This window comes from Caretta caretta, chromosome 1, assembly GCF_965140235.1.
Source record: "Caretta caretta isolate rCarCar2 chromosome 1, rCarCar1.hap1, whole genome shotgun sequence".
Lineage (NCBI taxonomy): Eukaryota > Metazoa > Chordata > Testudines > Cheloniidae > Caretta > Caretta caretta.
This window is the reverse complement of record NC_134206.1, coordinates 297,955,891-297,974,685: the sequence shown is the minus strand read 5'-3', so window position 1 is coordinate 297,974,685 and position 18,795 is coordinate 297,955,891. Positions and strand designations below refer to the sequence as shown.

General features: G+C 40.8%; 1 protein-coding gene across 3 annotated transcripts in view; it reads left to right on the top strand.

The window, feature by feature from the left end:
* The window catches only part of TMEM117 (transmembrane protein 117), a 320,755-nt gene that overhangs the window by 198,048 nt on the left and 103,912 nt on the right, over positions 1-18,795 (top strand). For all 3 annotated transcript variants that reach the window (XM_048835994.2, XM_075124394.1, XM_075124395.1), the window contains exon 5: positions 4,344-4,441. In XM_048835994.2, the coding sequence (XP_048691951.1) occupies positions 4,344-4,441 (98 nt within the window). The remainder of the gene's footprint in view (positions 1-4,343; positions 4,442-18,795) is intronic.

Below are 18,795 nucleotides of genomic sequence, written 5' to 3'. Positions count from 1 at the left end.
AAGATTTTTGAAGGAATGGTCAAAAGTGTCCCCATGTTGTCCTTGTTTAGAGTTTTTTATTTGCAGCTAAATTTATTTTCAGGTTTGTAACAGGCTGTCATTGTTTGTCTGAAACACCTCTTAGCAGATGATTTTACTGTGAAAGGATTAAGTGGGTCTGTTGACTCACTGAGGTGGGGATCTCATTACTGCACCTTTGAAGTGACTTTCTTGGGAGTGTGTGGTCTGAGCAGCCCTGAGGGAAGAACTCTACAAGCAGCTAAACCTGATAGAAGGAGCAAGCTAATCTTATAGTATTTTATTGTTGCTTTCTTTGTTAATAAAGTCAAACATCAGAAGAAGAATGAATTTGGACTTTACAATGTGAGCTGAGCTCATAGCACAGATTTGGAAAGGTTCCTGTTTGCAGTTATTTGTTATGCTGTTTCACGGGTAACATCTTGTAGGATTCTCTGCCCATGCTCAGTCCCCTCAGAGTTGGGAGATTAGCGTTTGAGTTGTGTTCACACTTTGGTTTTTCATTTTTTCTCTGAGGCACATGTTTTGATCTTAAATTGATCGTTTGAATTGAGATTTTTTTTCCTCCTGGGAGCTTCACCTTCCACTCAGTCAAAGGGACAGACTGGAATATTCAGAAAGCAGCATTTATACACAGCAAGGGGCGGTTTGCAATAACTGCCTTGCTATCATAGCCCTCAAAGGTCATAAAACCTTAAGAACTAGGAAAGGTCTGCCAATCTCACACTAAGCCAGGAGTAAAAAGAAAAGGAGTATCTGTGGCACTTTAGAGACTAACAGATTTATTAGAGCATAAGCTTTTGTGAGCTACAGCTCACTTCATCGGTGCCACAAGTACTCCTTTTCTTTTTACAGATACAGGCTAACACGGCTGCTACTCTGTAAGCCAGGAGTGAGAATCCTGCAAGATACCTTCTAAGAAGCAGAACTTCACAATAATTTTCTCTGTCTGCTGTAGGTGATGTAATAAAAAAGCAGTGGTTTGACCAGTGACAAAGGTAGTTTTATGAAAAACTGATGCAATGATAAGAATAAATAAATAATTAGCTTTCCTATAACAGTTTTCGTCTGAGCATCTCAAAGCACTTTACAAAGATGAGTAAGTATCATTATACCCATCTTATACATGTTCTCTACTGGTAATTGTATTGTCTGGTAGTTGTACTTCCCATAACGGTTCAACTCAAAATCAAAATTTCCTGCTTCTACATGGTTGCAGTGTACCATTTCACAGTGGGCCGTAGGGTTTTTTTTATCTTTAACATTGTGACTCATAGCATTTCTGCATATTTGACCATGAGGAAGAGAGATGTGCCACTAAAGTATTCCTGGGTTACCCTCCTAGATAACGTGCAGCCACACTGATATTTGTATCTTGTAAAATGAAGTCTGTGGTTCGAAAAGGCAATACAAGAAATGCCAATTTTATTTTTCACTGAACAAGCATCTGACTGTGCACACCATGTAACTGTAGTTTGTAAGTCTTTATAGACAATACCCATTTTTCTAATGGAACATTAAGTGAAACATAGGAACATAGTTATGCATAAAAAGACATACACTTTTAAATTGAGTCAGTATAACCAATGTTAATACAAAAGGAAAAGGAGTACTTGTGGCACCTTAGAGACTAACCAATTTATTTGAGCATGAGCTTTCATGAGCTACAGCTCACTTCATCGGATGCATACCGTGGAAACTGCAGAAGACATTATAAACTGCAGAAACATCATGGTCTCTGTGTGTATATAATGTCTTCTGTAGTTTCCACGGTATGCATCCGATGAAGTGAGCTGTAGCTCACGAAAGCTCATGCTCAAATAAATTGGTTAGTCTCTAAGGTGCCACAAGTACTCCTTTTCTTTTTGCGAATACAGACTAACACGGCTGTTACTGTATTAACATTGGTTTCAGAGTATCACGTTCCTAGTCTTTCATAGTTATAGATACAAAATTAATTAATTAAGTAATGGATATTTTTCAAGTGGCTTTTCCCATTTTATTTTGACTATACAAGATACATACATAAAATAATTGAAGAATGCAAGAATTGCACGTCATGGAACATCTATTCCGCAGTATACTGTAACAGAGCATTTTTCCAGATAGTCCGATCTAATAGAGATGAATGTTTGCTGGGCAGTGCATTGGATTTTGAGATGTGAAATAAAGTCTTTAACTTGTAGAAAACAAAAGGTTTGAATTTTTGTTTTCTGCCAATGCTGGTGGAAGTTAAAACAACTTATTGCTATTACATCGATACTATCCCAACAAAATTATTTATATTGTGACAAAGCTGAGTACCTTCCTCCCATGCACCATGTTCCACAATGACTGTCCTTGACCACCAGCAGAAAATGAATTTGATTTCTCTAATGCAAAAGATAATTGGATTTTTCTTTATTGAATGCATCCCTTTAATGACTGTCTTTGCTTCTGCCAATTTAGCTGCAAGTGACCTGACATTGATCTGATGATAAGACTTAAAATAAATGCTGAAGCTAAGAGATGAAAAAGACCAGCTGTCTGATATCAGAATGAACATTTCCTGCTTCATCTTGCCATTTTCCTCAGCAAATGTCACTTACTTGATTGCCATTCTTATAAAACATGCTGCTGTAATAACTGGTCACACAGCTGCAGATTGTTTCCTTCTAGCAAATATAAGTATTTCCCAGAAAGTACTCTGGAGAAAACATTTTGAAAATTGAATAAAACCCATTTGGTAATCATCTGTTTCCTTGCAAATATTTATTACTGTACAGAATCTTTCTGGAACTGGAAAAGTATTTCTGAATGAAATTAATTAAATCTTTAGAGGGCCTTTTAAGCATTAAATATGTATCCAAATATTTATTTAGTTAACCTTGGGAGTCTTATTAACATGGGTGCTTGGAGAAAGGAATTACCAAAGGAAAACCATTGGAAATGGTAGTATTTCAGGATACAATCGATTCTTCAAGCTAAGATTGATAGAACCCTGGAACCCCGGATATGCTTAAAGTTTTCATCATCATTTAGGACTCAGTTCTGCAATGTGTTGAACACCTTCACCCCCTGAGGGCTGAGAACCCTCATATGTGGCTTCGATTTAAACATAGGCTTTTTGTTCCCTTCAATAAACACTGTAAAATGTCTTTGAATGAAAGTACTAATTCACATGCTAGCTGATTAAATTAAAAGACCCAAACCAAAACAACTCCATGCTTCAAAAATAAACCAGGAAGAAAATAAAAATAAGAAATTCTCCGTAAAACTGGGTTTTATTTGGAAGTGAGTAAAACTGGGGGAGAAGGGAAGTCTTGAAATCTCTGTAGGAGTTACTTTTATATTTATAAAAGGAATTAATAGTTTAAACAGTGTAGTGATGCTAGTGGCAGACAAACATTTATTTTATTGCATATCACAGCCAGGGCTGTGTACTGACTTTTTTTTTTTTTTTTAAACATAAACATTCTGTGTATGTTTTCCCCACCACTGGGTTTTCTAAATAGCATGGTGGATGAAATGACTATACTGTATTTTTCAATACTTAAGAAGAGTGTTAATCTGAAAAAAAGGATATGAAAAAAAGGATATGACTCAAAGATCATGGATATCCAAATCTATTGCTTTAGTTCAGGCTCATTTCTAATTCTTTTTGTCAATCATCCAAAAGTAGAATGTGTGTATGGGTCTCTGGGCAGAGTTTGACAGATGGTCCATTTAAATATGAGTACTGAAAAGTAGAATAAGCTTTTCAATTTTTAAATACCATGTAAGGGGACAGCACAGGTTTTAGGGTCATATATGGCCTTTACTCTGTGTGTACATTTCTCATTGGCATCTGGGATCGAGGGTAGCATATGGCCCTTACTGCACAAGCTTCCCTGGCTTCAATCCTCTGGACTGCAATTCAGATTTCATAGCCAAAATTCTCCCGACACTATGCTCATTGAACTTGAACTTACCTACCCAGCTGGACTGGAATAGTACTGTTTGCCTTCTTCATATGGCTATGAAGAAAGTAACCTACATCCATTTTTTCCTAGATCTTCATAAGTAACTCGTTTAGATTAACTTCTGTCTTCTCTGCATCTTTGGCAATGCATGAGCCTTCTCACATCTCTCATGAAGGGGTACACACAAGTTCTAGAAAGCAGACCAGAGTTCATGTAGGTTTTGAATAAGAGAGCTGCAGATAATATCTTTGTTCAGATTTTCAGCTTAGCTGTCGTTACAAATGTTGATAAGAATGATCTGAAATGAAAAACCTTTTGGAATCTAAAAATTTGTGTTTAAAACTTTGTGACACTGATTTAAATGATTTCCTTCTTCCTCCATAGGTCACTGATATGATGCTTCAGGACAAGCCCTACCCTGACTGGGGGAAGTCTGCCAGAGCTTTCTGGAAGAAAGGAAATGTTAGGATCATTTTATTCTGGTAGGAAAACAGTAAAATCCTGAGCCTTGAATAGACTGAGCCTTGAATAGACATCCAAACCTCTGCCAAAGTACCCTCTAACGCTCTATGTCAGTGAAGAAATTTGAAGTGAATACATGATCAGAATAAAACTGGTAAAGGATTTAAGCTATATTTTCTAAAAAAATGTCAAACAATATTTGCCAGCCTGTTTAAAACAATTTTTATATGAATAAAAAAGCTTTACAGCAATTTAAATCCAGGCTGCACATGCATGCACACCCTCAAATAAGAATATATGACATATGAGCCAAATTTTAAAATTGCCTCAACCTGTCTTCCATTTTTTGTCCAGGCAATTGTGGGCACAGAAGTGTAGGAGCAAAATTGCTGGCACATATGATAACATTAAGATATCTCATTACATGTTTGTCCCTGTATGTAAGTTAACTAGACATCTAAATGCCCTCTCATGTGCTTGCAATTAAATGTGGTAATATTTTGCATGCACAATTTAATGTGAATGCAAAAATAGATTGGGCCCATAGATTTTTTTTTTTGAGAAAGAATATAAAAAATAGACAAGAAGTAAACCAGTATGGCTAAATAACAGGGTAAAAGAGTTATATGAACCAAAAGGTATACTTCACAAAATGTAATTCCAGTCCAGCCCAAATCATGCTAATAACAAGGAATATAAACTATGGCAGGTAGAATGAAAAATGGAAACTAGGTGGTCTAAAAAGGAATTTGAAGAGCATATTGTCAAAGATATAAAAAGGACAATAAGACATTCTTCAGATATAGGAGGCCAATGAGAATATCAGTGAGTGCTATTCTAGCAAAGGGTAAAGGGAGAAATTCAGGAGGTTACGTTATAGAGAAGCTAAATGATTTCTTTGCATCAGTCCTCACCCCAGAGGATACTGGGATACTTACTTTTTTCCAGATAATAAAGATGTGATACTGTAAAAAATGGGAGTGTCAAAAAGAGGAGACACCCAGGAGTTCTGGAATAACTTAAGAATGAAGGGGCCGAGCTAACAAAAATATGCACCTCTCATTAAAATCAAGCATACTGGAGGACTGAGGGTTAATAAATGTACTTGTTTTGTTATTTTGTTTTTTTAAAGTAATGCAATGGTTTCTGGCAATGACCAACCACTGACAGTTCAGTACCAGGTAATCTGATTGAAATGATAATTAAGAATTATTTTAATCTAAGGAGATATATATGATAAAAGAAACCAGCATAGTTTTTCTAAAGGAAAATAATCCCTCTCTGATCTATAAGAACTCTTTTTTGCATGTCAGGAAAATAGTAGATGAAGGAGAACTGGTGGATCTAATGTATTTGGATTTTCAAAAGGCCTTTGACAAAGTTCCTCTCACAAGGCAATTAAGAAAACTAATAAGTCATGGGGTGAGAGATAAAGCAGATTAGAAATTGGCTAAGAAATAGATAACAGAAAGAATAAGTCTTTTTTTGCCATGTTGCAAACTAAAAATGCAATGCCCCAAAATTCTGAACTAGGATTTGTATTTAACCATGACCTGGAGGAAGGATTGCACAGTAATATGGCAAAAATTGCAGATGACATAAAATCATTTAGGCTTGTCAAGACTCGAGCAGACTATGTGGGATGTAAGAATGCTAGGTGAATGGGCAGCAGAATTGCAGATGAAACTGATTGTTCACAAATGCAAGGCAATGTATATTGGAAGCAATAATGAGATTATATATATATAATCTTTTTGACCACTCCCACCTCTGAAACAGTGGTTTTCATTCTGCTGTCCACAATGGTCAAAAAGGCAAACACAATGCTAAAATATATATCTAGCAGGATAGAAAAGATCAAGTCATGACCTAAATCAATGGTATGCCTTCATCTGGAATGCAGTATTAAATTCTGGTCAATCTGTCTCATAAAATAGAGAGCCTCTGGTGAAGTGAAGTTAGTCATGAAGAGACTCTCATTTGAAAAAAGATTGAAAATACTGAGGCTAGTTAGGGGACAAGTAAGAAGTGCCATGGTAAAGATATTTTATTTTCAAAAGAGAGCATTGCAAGACACAGAGAGCAATCAAACGCTTTAAAAACAACAACAACAACCTTCGGTGTCCTTACAAAAGATGTTTTGAATTTTTTACAGGCCAAAACTGTATAAAGCCATATTTGCTTTCACATAACATTCACACTAAAATTGCCACAAAAAATTGAAAATAGAAATGGATTAAGTAAAAGATGTTTCTTTTCATGAATACGTTTTAAAATAAAGAGTGTTTTTAATGAGGACTCAAAAGCATAAAGGGCAACAAACTTTTATTTGTAGCTATCGGCAATGAAATAAAATCACCCTAGGCAAGACTCCATATTAAATAGAGACATTATTTATGTAGTATGTGTCACACATACAGTAACAGTAGACTTGTGTTTTTTCTTTTGAGGAGGAGAGAGAGAGAGAGGGGGAGAGGGAAGGCTAACTAAAATTATGTGTGGTAATATAAAGTATTAGTCTTTCTTTCTTTGATTTGTTTAGCGACTTGTGACATAAATGGGTTCATTTTGGTAAGCTGTCCAAAAGAAACATCCTAAATAGAAAATGCCACAGAAATATAGATGTAGTAGAATCTGCTTAATTAGTATTTCTAAATGGCACATCTCCTTAATTGGGATAAGTGTCAGTTTAGTGCGCTATCGTTTAGTTACTCAAAATAAGGGATAAATCACAAAGATGGCAGAATTTTAAATATCTCAGAAACCTAGGACTGAACACCAAATAGGTGTGCTATTCAATACCTGATGTACATGTGCAATTACAAAAATAGTGCAAATAAACTGGATATTTGAACAGGCAAATCACTGATAAGGGTCAGATCCTTCAAGGTGCCCCTTCATGGGCATCCTTTGTGCATATAGTTCATAGTGACATGATTACATACTATTTTTTCCACAGGTCACTAGTCTCATTCAGTGCATAGAATGGACACACAAGGGGAAAAAATTCCGGTCTCTCAGACAATTGTAAAACTGGTATTTCCTAACATTCGTGTGCCTAACTTGGAACCTATATAACTTTCTTATAATAGTTTTTGCATGTCATCTATCTAATTTTCTTTACATTTTAGCATTTTGGTTTTTTTAAACTAGATGTCATCTTAATTTGATTCAACAAGTTAGGAATATAGTTCAAAAAGAGTCAAAAAAGGTATGGCTTATTCAAAGGAATTGATCAAAAATTACTCAGTTACTACAGGAGACTATCTATTTTATGTTTAAAAAAGACTATGTTAAACATGGTTCAGTGTGGGATTTCTTACTATGTAAATGTGGGAGTTTCCATCTATTCGACATTGGTGAGGCTATTCGACATTGGTGAGGCCTCATCTGGAGTACTGTGTCCAGTTTTGGGCCCCACACTACAAGAAGGATGTGGATAAATTGGAGAGAGTCCAGCGAAGGGCAACAAAAATGATTAGGGGTCTAGAACACATGACTTATGAGGAGAGGCTGAGGGAGCTGGGATTGTTTAGCCTGCAGAAGAGAAGAATGAGGGGGGATTTGATAGCTGCTTTCAACTACCTGAAAGGGGGTTCCAAAGAGGATGGCTCTAGACTGTTCTCAATGGTAGCAGATGACAGAACGAGGAGTAATGGTCTCAAGTTGCGGTGGGGGAGGTTTAGATTGGATATTAGGAAAAACTTTTTCACTAAGAGGGTGGTGAAACACTGGAATGCGTTACCTAGGGAGGTGGTAGAATCTCCTTCCTTAGAGGTTTTTAAGGTCAGGCTTGACAAAGCCCTGGCTGGGATGATTTAACTGGGAATTGGTCCTGCTTCGAGCAGGGGGTTGGACTAGATGACCTTCAGGGGTCCCTTCCAACCCTGATATTCTATGATTCTATGATTCTATGATCTGAGATTGATAGCCATGTCTCCAGAATGGAAATTAAACATGGGCTTTTTAAATGGTTTTTCTGTGATGTGCCTAATTGAGGCTTTGACCTGATCAGCTGCATTTCAATATTTCTTGCTTTGCAGTAGTCACAATAATAAAATGCATTACTGGAGCATTACGTTGCTTTTACAGATTTGAAAGCGGTTCTTGTATTTGTTTGAAAAAACAACTTATTAAAATTAGTTATTTTCATTGTGCGCTGCATTTAAAAGAACTAAGTAGATTTCATAGCTTTGTCAGCTTAAATTAAATGCTGTCCTAGACAACACAACCCTTTCATTAAAGTTAAGATTTCTAAATTGCGTATCACAAAAACAAATGTAAACCAATACAAAGCAAAGAACTAGCTAGTTATGTTATTCACCTTCCCCCCGCCCCCATTTACTTCACTCATTAACTCTTTTTCTCATTCTAAATCAGTGTTTTCAATCAGGGGTACGTGTACCCCTGGGGGTACGCAGAGGGTACCGCAAGTCATCTAGATATTTGTCTAGTTTTACAACATGCTACATAAAAAGCACTAGCGAAGTCTGTACAAACTAAAATTTCATACAGACAATGACTTTATACTGCTCTATATACTGTGCACTGAAATTTATATTCCAATCGACTGATTTTATAACTATATGGTAAAAATGAGAAAGTAAGCACATTTTCAGTAATAGTGTGTTGTGACACTTTTGCATTTTTATGTCTGATTTTGTAAGCAAATAGTTTTAAAGTGAGGTGTAACTTGGGGGTACACAAGACAAATCAGGCTCCTGAAAGGGGTACAGTTGTCTTGAAAGGTTGAGAGCCACTGTTCTAAATCACTTATCTTCCATCACCGCAGTCCACGTATCAGTCAGCAGTAATTCCCTGAACAGACTAGCATTATATATCTGTAGCACTCCATCTTGCTAGCATCTGTTGATCTTGCTCAGAAACTGTTAAATGGGGTCTGCCAATTCACTGAGACAGCTGGGCGACTGATTACTCCGTGTGTAAATAAGGGAAGTGATTATGGCTCTCTGGGGAGAGAGGAGCTAGGATGGGGGTGAGAAGCGCTGAGAGAGGAAGCCAAAGAGCAACCAAGCCTGGTGGAAAGATTTGAGATTAACTTTGTTGTTAATTTATGTAACCCTTCTGCCCGTCAGAGTTGGCAGCAACAAGGGCCGGGTTCAATATCTAGGGGATCCATTCCAATAACACAATGCAAACCGGCTCGAGCCCCCACCCAGTGACCTGGGACAAATATATACCACCCCCGCTGGGCGCCTCCAAGAGGCAATACTTCCCCTCTCGCAAGCACATAGTCTGAGTGTAGCAAAAGCCTTTTAATAACAGAGAGAAACAATGTGACATTATGTTTGGGAAACACCACCAACAGGATTCATAACAAAACCTATGAGCAAAAACCCACCCCAAGCAAATTGGGGCATGCCCTTTTCCCTTTGGTTCTTGAGTCCAGCAACCCCAAATCACCCAAAGTCCCAAAAGTCCAATGCCCCAAAAGTCTCTGTCCCTGGTCAGGGCAGCCCCAGAGTTCGAAAGTTTATCTGCGGAGCTTTACCTCCCAACCTGGGTGGAAATGGGACAGGGGTAAGAGGCACCTTACATGATCTGAAGCTGACCGCCCCATGAACTCCTTCGCTCAGCTGCGCTCTGCTCCGCCAGCCGCCCCACGAACTCCTTCGCTCAGCTGCGCTCCGCTCCGCCAGCCGGCCCGCCAACTGCTCCACAATATATCTTCCGGCTCCCCCACTACTTAACACAACACTCAGTGATTTCAGCTCTTAGGTGAATTCAGCTTGTAGTAGGGGAGCCCCAGTGCTGGTGCACTGTCAGCCCAAAATGAGCTCAGCAGCCTATAACTAGACTTCTAATGAAATCAAAATTAGCTCTAATATTCCACAGTGGAGAGAGGAGGAAGTGCAATTAGCATGTAAAGCCCTCACCAAGGGGCCCATGCCACCAAGTATTAGTACTTGTCCCCAGCCTCTCTCCATTCACACAGTTTTGGAACCCATGACCCTTGCCTAGCGAGTGCTACTTAGTTGATGGTGAATCCCTCCATCATAACAAAAGGCCACGTACAGTTCCAAGCACAGTTCCCATAATCAGGGTAATAACAATTTATTCTTCCTGCCCCAATAACAGAGACACTGGGGATCCCACAGCAGCCAAAGTGACCATTTGGGCAGCTATGGTCTCATTCTAGGCGTGGTGGGTGTGCCTATGCAAATGAGATCGGCCCCTGATGTTCTTTTCCACAACTTGCCACACCTCACCACCAGATGTCAGGGTGGAGCTCATCCTGACACTGCTTACATCTATTTTTTTATATTAAAAAGAGAGCCCAGAAAGTGCTCAATTTGGACTCAGTGTGTGGACTGAGTTTTACAAGCCAGTGAGGACATGCATTTGTTCATGCTTCCCCTTGAGACCTGCAAAGCATGCTGTGGCTGGAATAGTGGATGTCTGTGCGGCTGCCAGTAGGCACAACAGCATCATTCCTAGAGGAGCTATGAGGCCTTCGGGGAAGTGGAAGCCAGAGGGAACAATGTGTGGAGGCAGTGAGCCCTCCTGGGGCTGCAGACATCTTGGGATCTTTGCAGGTCTCAAGATTTCCTTTGGGCTTTTAAAACTCAATCCACTGTGCCAGTGTGGTACAAAATAGACTTGAAGCTGATGTAACTGCCTATATGGGATTATCCCCTGGTTAGCATTGGACTGGTATGGAGGTTCCCATGAGACCCTCACCCCTGCATAGGGTTGCCAGGTATCCAGTTTTCGACCGGAATGCCCTGTCAAAAAGGGACCCTTCCAGCTCTGGTGAGCATCGCAGACCGGGCTGTTAAAAATCCGGTCTGCTTCCCACAGCGCGGCAAACAGGGTGCCTGCCTGGCTCCATGCGGCTCCCCAGAAACAGCAACATGTCCCTCTGGCTCCTAGACACTGGGGCGGCCCTGGGGATTCTGCACGCTGCCCCTACCCCGAGCCCTGCCTCCGCAGCTCCCATTGGCCAGGAATTGTGGCCAATGGGAGCTGTGGGGGCGGCACCTGCAGGCAAGGGCAGCATGCTGAGCCGCATGGTTGCGCCTCTGCTTAGGGGCCACAGGGACATACCGGCCACTTCCTGGAGCCGCCTGAGATGAGCATCGCCTGGAGCCCTCACCCCAAATCCCTTCCCATGCCCCAACCCCCTGCCCTACCCTGGAACCCGTTCCTGCACCCTGAACCCCTCACCACCTCCCACACCCTGAATCCCTTGGCCCCACCCCAGAGACTGCACCCCCAGCCCAGAGCCTGTAGCCCCTCCCACATCCCAACCACCTGTCCCACTGAAACGCCTGCCCTGGTGAAAATGAGCAAGTGAGCGAGGGTGGGGGAGAGCGAGTGACAGAGGGAGGGGGGATGGAGTGAACAGGGGTGGGGCCTCGGAGAAGGGGCAGAGCCTGGGAGAATGGGTAGGCTGGGGGCAGGGCAAGGGTGTTCAGTTTTCTGCAAATAGAAAGTTGTCAACCCTACGCCTGCAGCCTGGTACATTTCCCTGATCTCAAACATTGAAATGGCTTTTTCAAGGGCATAGGCAGTGAGTGTATGATAGAATAGACTTAAGGGTCCCAGTCACAAGCCAAAAGGGTAGTTTAGACCATGACTGGTCCTGTGAATCTAAACCAGAAACTCTATTTAAATTTAATTCTCTATTATAGGATTATTAGTCTTAAAATCCATTGAAGAAGTAAATAATATACTCCTCTAGTATAGCACAGGCAAGTTCTTCCTTTTTTTTTTTCTTAGTGTCAATAGTGAATGTGACTATAGGAGCAAAGTGATGTTTGGTAAAGGTTTAAATTTAATTGATCCAAGTTGCCCTTCCCCAACAACATTGGTTATTTATTTCTGGGTAGGATTTATGATCTTGTAATTCCATAACATAAGGAAATGTCCATCTGTGTAATACTAGAGACTGTGATATTTAAATGAAATAGTCATTGGAGCAGGGACTGGACTCCAGGTTCCACCTGTCCCGACTACCCTCGCCACTGGGCTACAGGGTCATTCTCTCTCGCTCTCAATTTGCCCCAATGACTATTCAAGTAATTTATACAAAATGGAACAGCTTCAACAGAAGAGACTGAAAGCACCACACCCTAGAATAGCCAATAGCCAGGGGACTAGGGCACTCAAACCTGGGATGGGGGGAGACCTGGGTTTGAGTCTGCTCCAGAGTGGAGATTTGAAGCTGGCTCTTCCCCCCCCCCTCCCAGCTGAGCGTTCTAGCTATTGGGTATAAGGCGGGCACCGGCTTTCTGACTACTCTGGCTTTGTGACTCTAGCTCATCATTTCTGTTCTTATTAGCAATGGTTAAGAATGCCCAGAAAGGAAACAGAACACTTTATTTGACCCAAAATGGATTTTTTTTTTGACTTTTTAAACTTTTCAGAAATTCAGAAAAAAATCACTTTCAGTTTGACCAGAACAATGTTTTTGTTTCAGGACTGCCAGCAAACAGAAATTAACACAACTCCATAAGTGACAGTATTTTATCAATGCAGGCAGTAACATGATCACACAGACTGAAAAAAATTAAAGTGTGGTTGCATGCAATATCTAATAAATATCTGACACCGTCCCAGGTACAAAGTTTCATAGTATAAGTACACCATTTTACATACTGAAGCAAAATAAATTTCAGACTGTAAAGCTAAGAAAGAGTTTGATCCTGTAAGACCTTCAGTCTCAGAATTTATTTTTTTTCCTTTCTCCCTGGCTTCATTGTGCAGAGGCCTTGTACTCTCATGCCCCCAAAACGTCACACGGATGTTTCAAGTTCAAGTTTCATGCAATGCTTTCAAAAATCTGTCAAAAAATGACAGAATACTCTATGTGAAAAATACAGCCTCAGCCAATGACCTATGCAAAATATGCACTCTCAAAGCTCACGCTGGGCTTCAAAATTCAGTGTAGGTCAAAAATAAGTATTTCACCTTCCTAGTGGTTATAGCCATTGTTCACAGCCTTTGTTGTGGCTGCGTTCCAAAAATCAGGTCAGTTCTGTAAAATAAATGTAATGATTAAAGCAATTATGGCATGCTGGAGTCATTTTTTTTTAACTGTGTGGCTCCATAATGGTATATTTAAAGATGTGTGTTAGAATTTGCTGACGGCCAGTCAGCCAAGCTTTCATGCATGTAACTGAACCCTTGACTCATTTTCAGAGTATCTGTTCCCCTATTCTTCACCACTGTGTGTTTACTCATTTTGTTTTAGAAAGCACATTAGCATGTAAGCAACTCTAAATTATATAAAAGGCAAAAGATAATCACAAGCCATATTGGTCACCGAAGATATCATTTCTTAATAGCATGCACATTTGAAAGGTTATATGGCTCTCAGTTGAACAGAAGGGAGTAATTCCATAACATACATAATGCCAATGGAAAAAACTGTTTAACTCATATTAGCATACTTTGGAGCCTGATTCTGCATATTTTACTTGTTCTGAGAAACACTAACTCACAAAAGTTGTTTAATTGACGTTAATGAGATTATTCGTGTCAGTATGTGTAACACAATGTTAGGGTTGCAGAATCGGGTCCGTGTTGACTTACTGGGCCAGGTTCTTAGCTGTTGTTAATCAGTGTAACTCCATTTACTTCAGTGGTGCTATGCCATTTAAACCAGCTAAAAATATCTTACCTCTTTTGACTCTTGTTCATCCTGGTGAGCTGAATTTGATTTCTTCTTGGGCATCATCAACAGAATTGTTTGCTAAATTACAATTGCTGGGCAAATTATGTAAAGACAGCAGGGTTACCCTGGTGCCACTAAGAGATGTTGACCAGTGACCCAGGACCGGATCCTATGGAGATTATGAGGCAAACTTAATTAATATATTGCTTGCTAAGTTACTTTATTATGTATACAAGATATTAATATAGCTGAAATGCAAGTAGAGAAGCCTGTAAAGTGAGGATTATTATTAAGGTAGGCTTGGCAAGAGGCTGAGGCGTAATGAGGCCTGATAGTATAAGTAGAGTGCTTGACCGAGGTTAGGAGACTTAGCAATTTGTAGCTTGTGATAAACAATTAAACCTCAAAGAAGAAAAAACAAGTTAAAATAGCAGTTTTTTTGGATATTAGGGTACACGTATTCATAAAGTGAACTGCATTGATTTATCAAAAGCATTTGGAAAGGGGTTGACACAAATGACTTATGCCTAGGGTTGCCAACCGTCTATTTGCACAAAAACAAACACCCTTGCCCCACCCCCTGCCCCTCCTCCGAGGCCCCACTCATTCTCCAAGGCCCTGCCCCCTGCTCACTCCATCCCCCCTCCCTCTGTTGCTTGCTCTCCCCACCCTCGCTCACTCATTTTCACCGGGCTGGCTCAGGGAGCTGGGGTGCAGAAGGGGGTGCGGGCTCTGAAGTGGGGCCAGAAATGAGGTGTTCAGGGTGCGGGAGGAGGCTCTGGGCTGAGGCAGTGTGTTGGGATGCGGGAGGGGGTGAGGGCTCTGGCTGGGGGTGCAGGCTCTCGGGTAGGGCTGGGGTTGAGGGGTTTAGGGTGCAGGAGGGGGCTCCGGGCTGGGACCGAGTGGTTTGGAGGGCAGGAGGGGGATCAGGGCTAGTGCAGGGGGTTGGATGTGGGGTGGGGGTGAGGGCTCTGGCTTGGGGTGCAGGCTCTTGGGTGATCCTGGGGATGAGGGGTTTGGGGTGCAGGAGGGTTCTTCGAGCTGGGACCAAGGGGTTCGGAGGGTGGAATGGGGATCAGGGCTGGGTCATGAGGTTGAGGCACAAGAGGGGGTGCAGGCTCCAGGCAGCACTTACCTCAAGCAGCTCCCAGAAGCAGCGGCATGCCCCCCCCTCTAGCTCCTACGTGGAGGCACGGCCAGGCGGCTCTGCGCGCTACCCTGTCCACAGGCACCGCCCCCACAGCTCCCATTGGCCAGGGTTCCTGGGCAATTGGAGCTACAGAGCTGGCGCTTGGGGCTGGGACAGCACATGGAGCCCCCTGGCTGTCCCTATGCCTAGGAGCCGGAGTGGGGACGTGCCACTGCTTCCGGGAGCCACGTAGAGCCACAGCAGGCAGGGAGCCTGCCTTAACCCAACTGTGCCACTGACCAGACTTTTAACGGCCCCATCGGCGGTGCTGACCAGAGCCTCCAGGGTCCCTTTTCGACCAGGTTTTCCGGTCGAAAATCGGATACCTGGCAGCCCTACTTATGCCAGCCTGAGAAGTTTAATTAGCCAGAATACCAAACAAGGTTCTCTGGAATAGCACACAAGAGCAGGAGGTCTGAAATCTCATCAAATATGGCCCCGGATATGTGTGGATAGAATGGGACGAAGGTGTTTATCCAACCCTCATTGAGCACATTGGGCTTGACAGGATGGTGTAAACTGAATTATCACATCCCACTTATGATGTACCCCACTGGCTATCATCTTATTGCTGTATTTTCTATGGTCTTAATGTGTGTGAGCATGACATCCCTAGGGACTTCTAAATTATGTGTATCTATCATTCGTGGAACTTTATTTTTCCACTAATTTTGGTGGTAAAATCTTCATGTGCTTATGGATGTTACTCACCCATACCCTCTATTAAAGAGATTTTTATTTAGCTGCTGAGGAAAGGACCTGTTGTTTGCGAAAAGTTCAAATTGCACCCCAAATTAATCCAGGCTACAGAGTGTAATCTGAAGATAGTGGAACAGTTCAGGTATAACTGTAGTCACCCCTGGGCCCACTAAACCTTTGTATCTGGTGGTGACATGCAAGAAAGAGAAAGCCCAGCTTGACTGCCAGATCCTAGTTGGATTTAAGTTGTTGTTTTTTTTGTCTGAGTCTGCCTGCATGGATTCTATTTCAGGATCAGGGTCTCAAAGTGGAAGAGAACATTGAGAACAGGAAACAATGAATTGAATAATGGCAATTGTTTTGAGAGCTTTTTCCATTCTGTTCTATTCAGGTTCTTATTCCATAACTATCATTGGAGTAGAACCACTTTAAATTAAAATAAATATGTTGTCTATATGTACTTTAACACTATTGTAAATATGAGTTAGGTTGTGCTCAGTTAACTTGTATATAAAACATAAATATGAGTTAGGGATCCTTTCTTACTTTTTTTGTACTTTGCAAATATTAATACAGCTTTTAAACTAAAAGAATCTACTGATGGCTATCTATACTGAGGCATCCAACTTTAAAAATCTCCCTTATAACATAGAGGTAATAATGAGAACATTGTGTTAATATGTTTATTTCATGTAATTGTATGTTGTCTGCTCACAATTGTGACAGCAGAAAAAAGCAGAAGCTTGGATGGACTAAAATGTCAATAAATCACATTGTGTTAATAAAAGGTGCCCTGCAGGCTCTTCGGTGTCTAATGCACACGCTGATACTTATTTTTATTTTTATTTTTTAATGGATCTCTCCTTTTTTTTAAATCCCGAAGAAAAATCATGTTAGCAATTAATGTTCCAAGTTCTTACAATAAAACGATTATTTAACTTTCAGTATGTACATATTCTAGTTACTCTATTCAAGCAGGAGGTTATTCTGATTAATATAAAATATCTACAGGGCTAACTGCAGTCAAAAGCATAGGTAAACAGCCTGTAAAACAAAGACACTGTTGGTACAGTAGTCAGTAATTATTCTGCATCTTCCATTTATTCAGATGTTACCTACTGAAATGAATGATCTTTCCTTGAGAAAGACCTTGGCTCTCATTTGGAGTGCTTTGCTTTGTATATAATGGTTACCATAACGTTTTTCTTGGCCCCATTCTGTTTCTAATTAAGACAATGGGAAAAGGCCCATGGATTTCAATGGGAGTAGGATCAAGATGTTGTGTGTGAGCACTGAAGGGGGAATGGCAGCACCAGGGAAGATTATTTAAAAAAAAAAAAAGAGAGAGAGAAAAAAGAAGAGAGAGGGGCTAATTTTTTGGGAAGCTTTTTTTCTCACATTCCAGCTAACCCATTGCCCACCACTAGCTCTGCCACAAAGTATTTGAACTTAATTTCACTAGGCAGCAAGTATCATACAATTGAGAGAGAAGGAAACACAAGCCAAAAAATTGTCAGAAGGCTACATTAAAATGGAGTTGGCAGACATTTAAATTCCATTTGTTGCCCCAGCAGTACTAGCCTCTTCAAAGACATGCTTGAAAGAAAAAGAACAAGATGTTGCTAAGGTCAAGTATATTATATGTGGCTTTTTCCTACCGCTGAATACATTTTTCTCTTTGAAATAGTCTCAATCGGTTGACTACCAGTGCAAGCTCCAAGGCCAACAATGCTTTTGGGAATGGTGGGGTCTAAAGGATGTGAGCGATATTTCTTCTGTTGTTGTTGTTCTGTTTGGCTGCTTGCTTTTTTTTTTTATTATTAATATGCATTGGATTGAGTTTCTTATTTTAATTTTTGTAGGAATTTTTTATGGGTTTAGAAATGATCAATCTTTTTTATTATTCTATTTTATTATTGTTTAAAAACTGAAAAATACTAAACAAATCTTTAGTAAATGGGAAATACAGAAATAGATTTCTTAACTGTCAGCTACAGTCTATTAAAATACATGATTTTTAAAGTGTGCTTATCCATACACTCTGGGCACAGGTATTATGTATTTGTATTACAGTAATACCCAGCAGCCCCAGTCATGTACCAGCACCTCATTGTGCTAAGCACTGTACAAACACAGAACAAAAAGATGGTCCCAGCCCTAAAGAGCTTAAAATACAGCCATCTAATTTAGAGAACAAGCCAGCAGACAAAGGAGCCACTATTGTAGTTGTCAACTGTGATGATTCTGTCAACAAGGCCAACTGACAACTCTCCAACGTCACCTGCTATAAAGAACTCAAAGACCCTATACTATAATTCACACAGGAATTTAAGGATATCAAATACTTCCCCAAACAACTTCAAGAAAAATTCTATGACCTCATCCCCCACGAACCCATCCCAGGGACCTTCAGCATGCTTCCCAAGATACACAAACAAAGAAACCAAGCCAGATCCCTCATATCTGGCCATGGCACTCTTACTGAAAGAATACCAGGACTCACAGAAACCATCCTCAAATCACTCAGTGCACACAGGGCCAGCTTCCTCCAGGACACAACTAAAGGTTTGTCTACACTGGCACTTTACAGCCCTGCAACTTTCTCACTCAGGGGTATGAAAAAACACCCCCCGGAGCGCAGCAAGTTTCAGCGCTGTGAAGTGCCAGTGTAGACAGTTTACCAGCGCTGGGAGCCGCGCTTCCAGGGCTGGTAGCTACACCCCTCGTTGCCAGTGTAGACTAGCCCTAACTTCTTCCAGAAACTCTGCACCATTAACAACCTCCTTCAGAACGCCATCCTGCCACCATGAATGTCACGTCCCTAGACACCAACCTTCCTCACCATG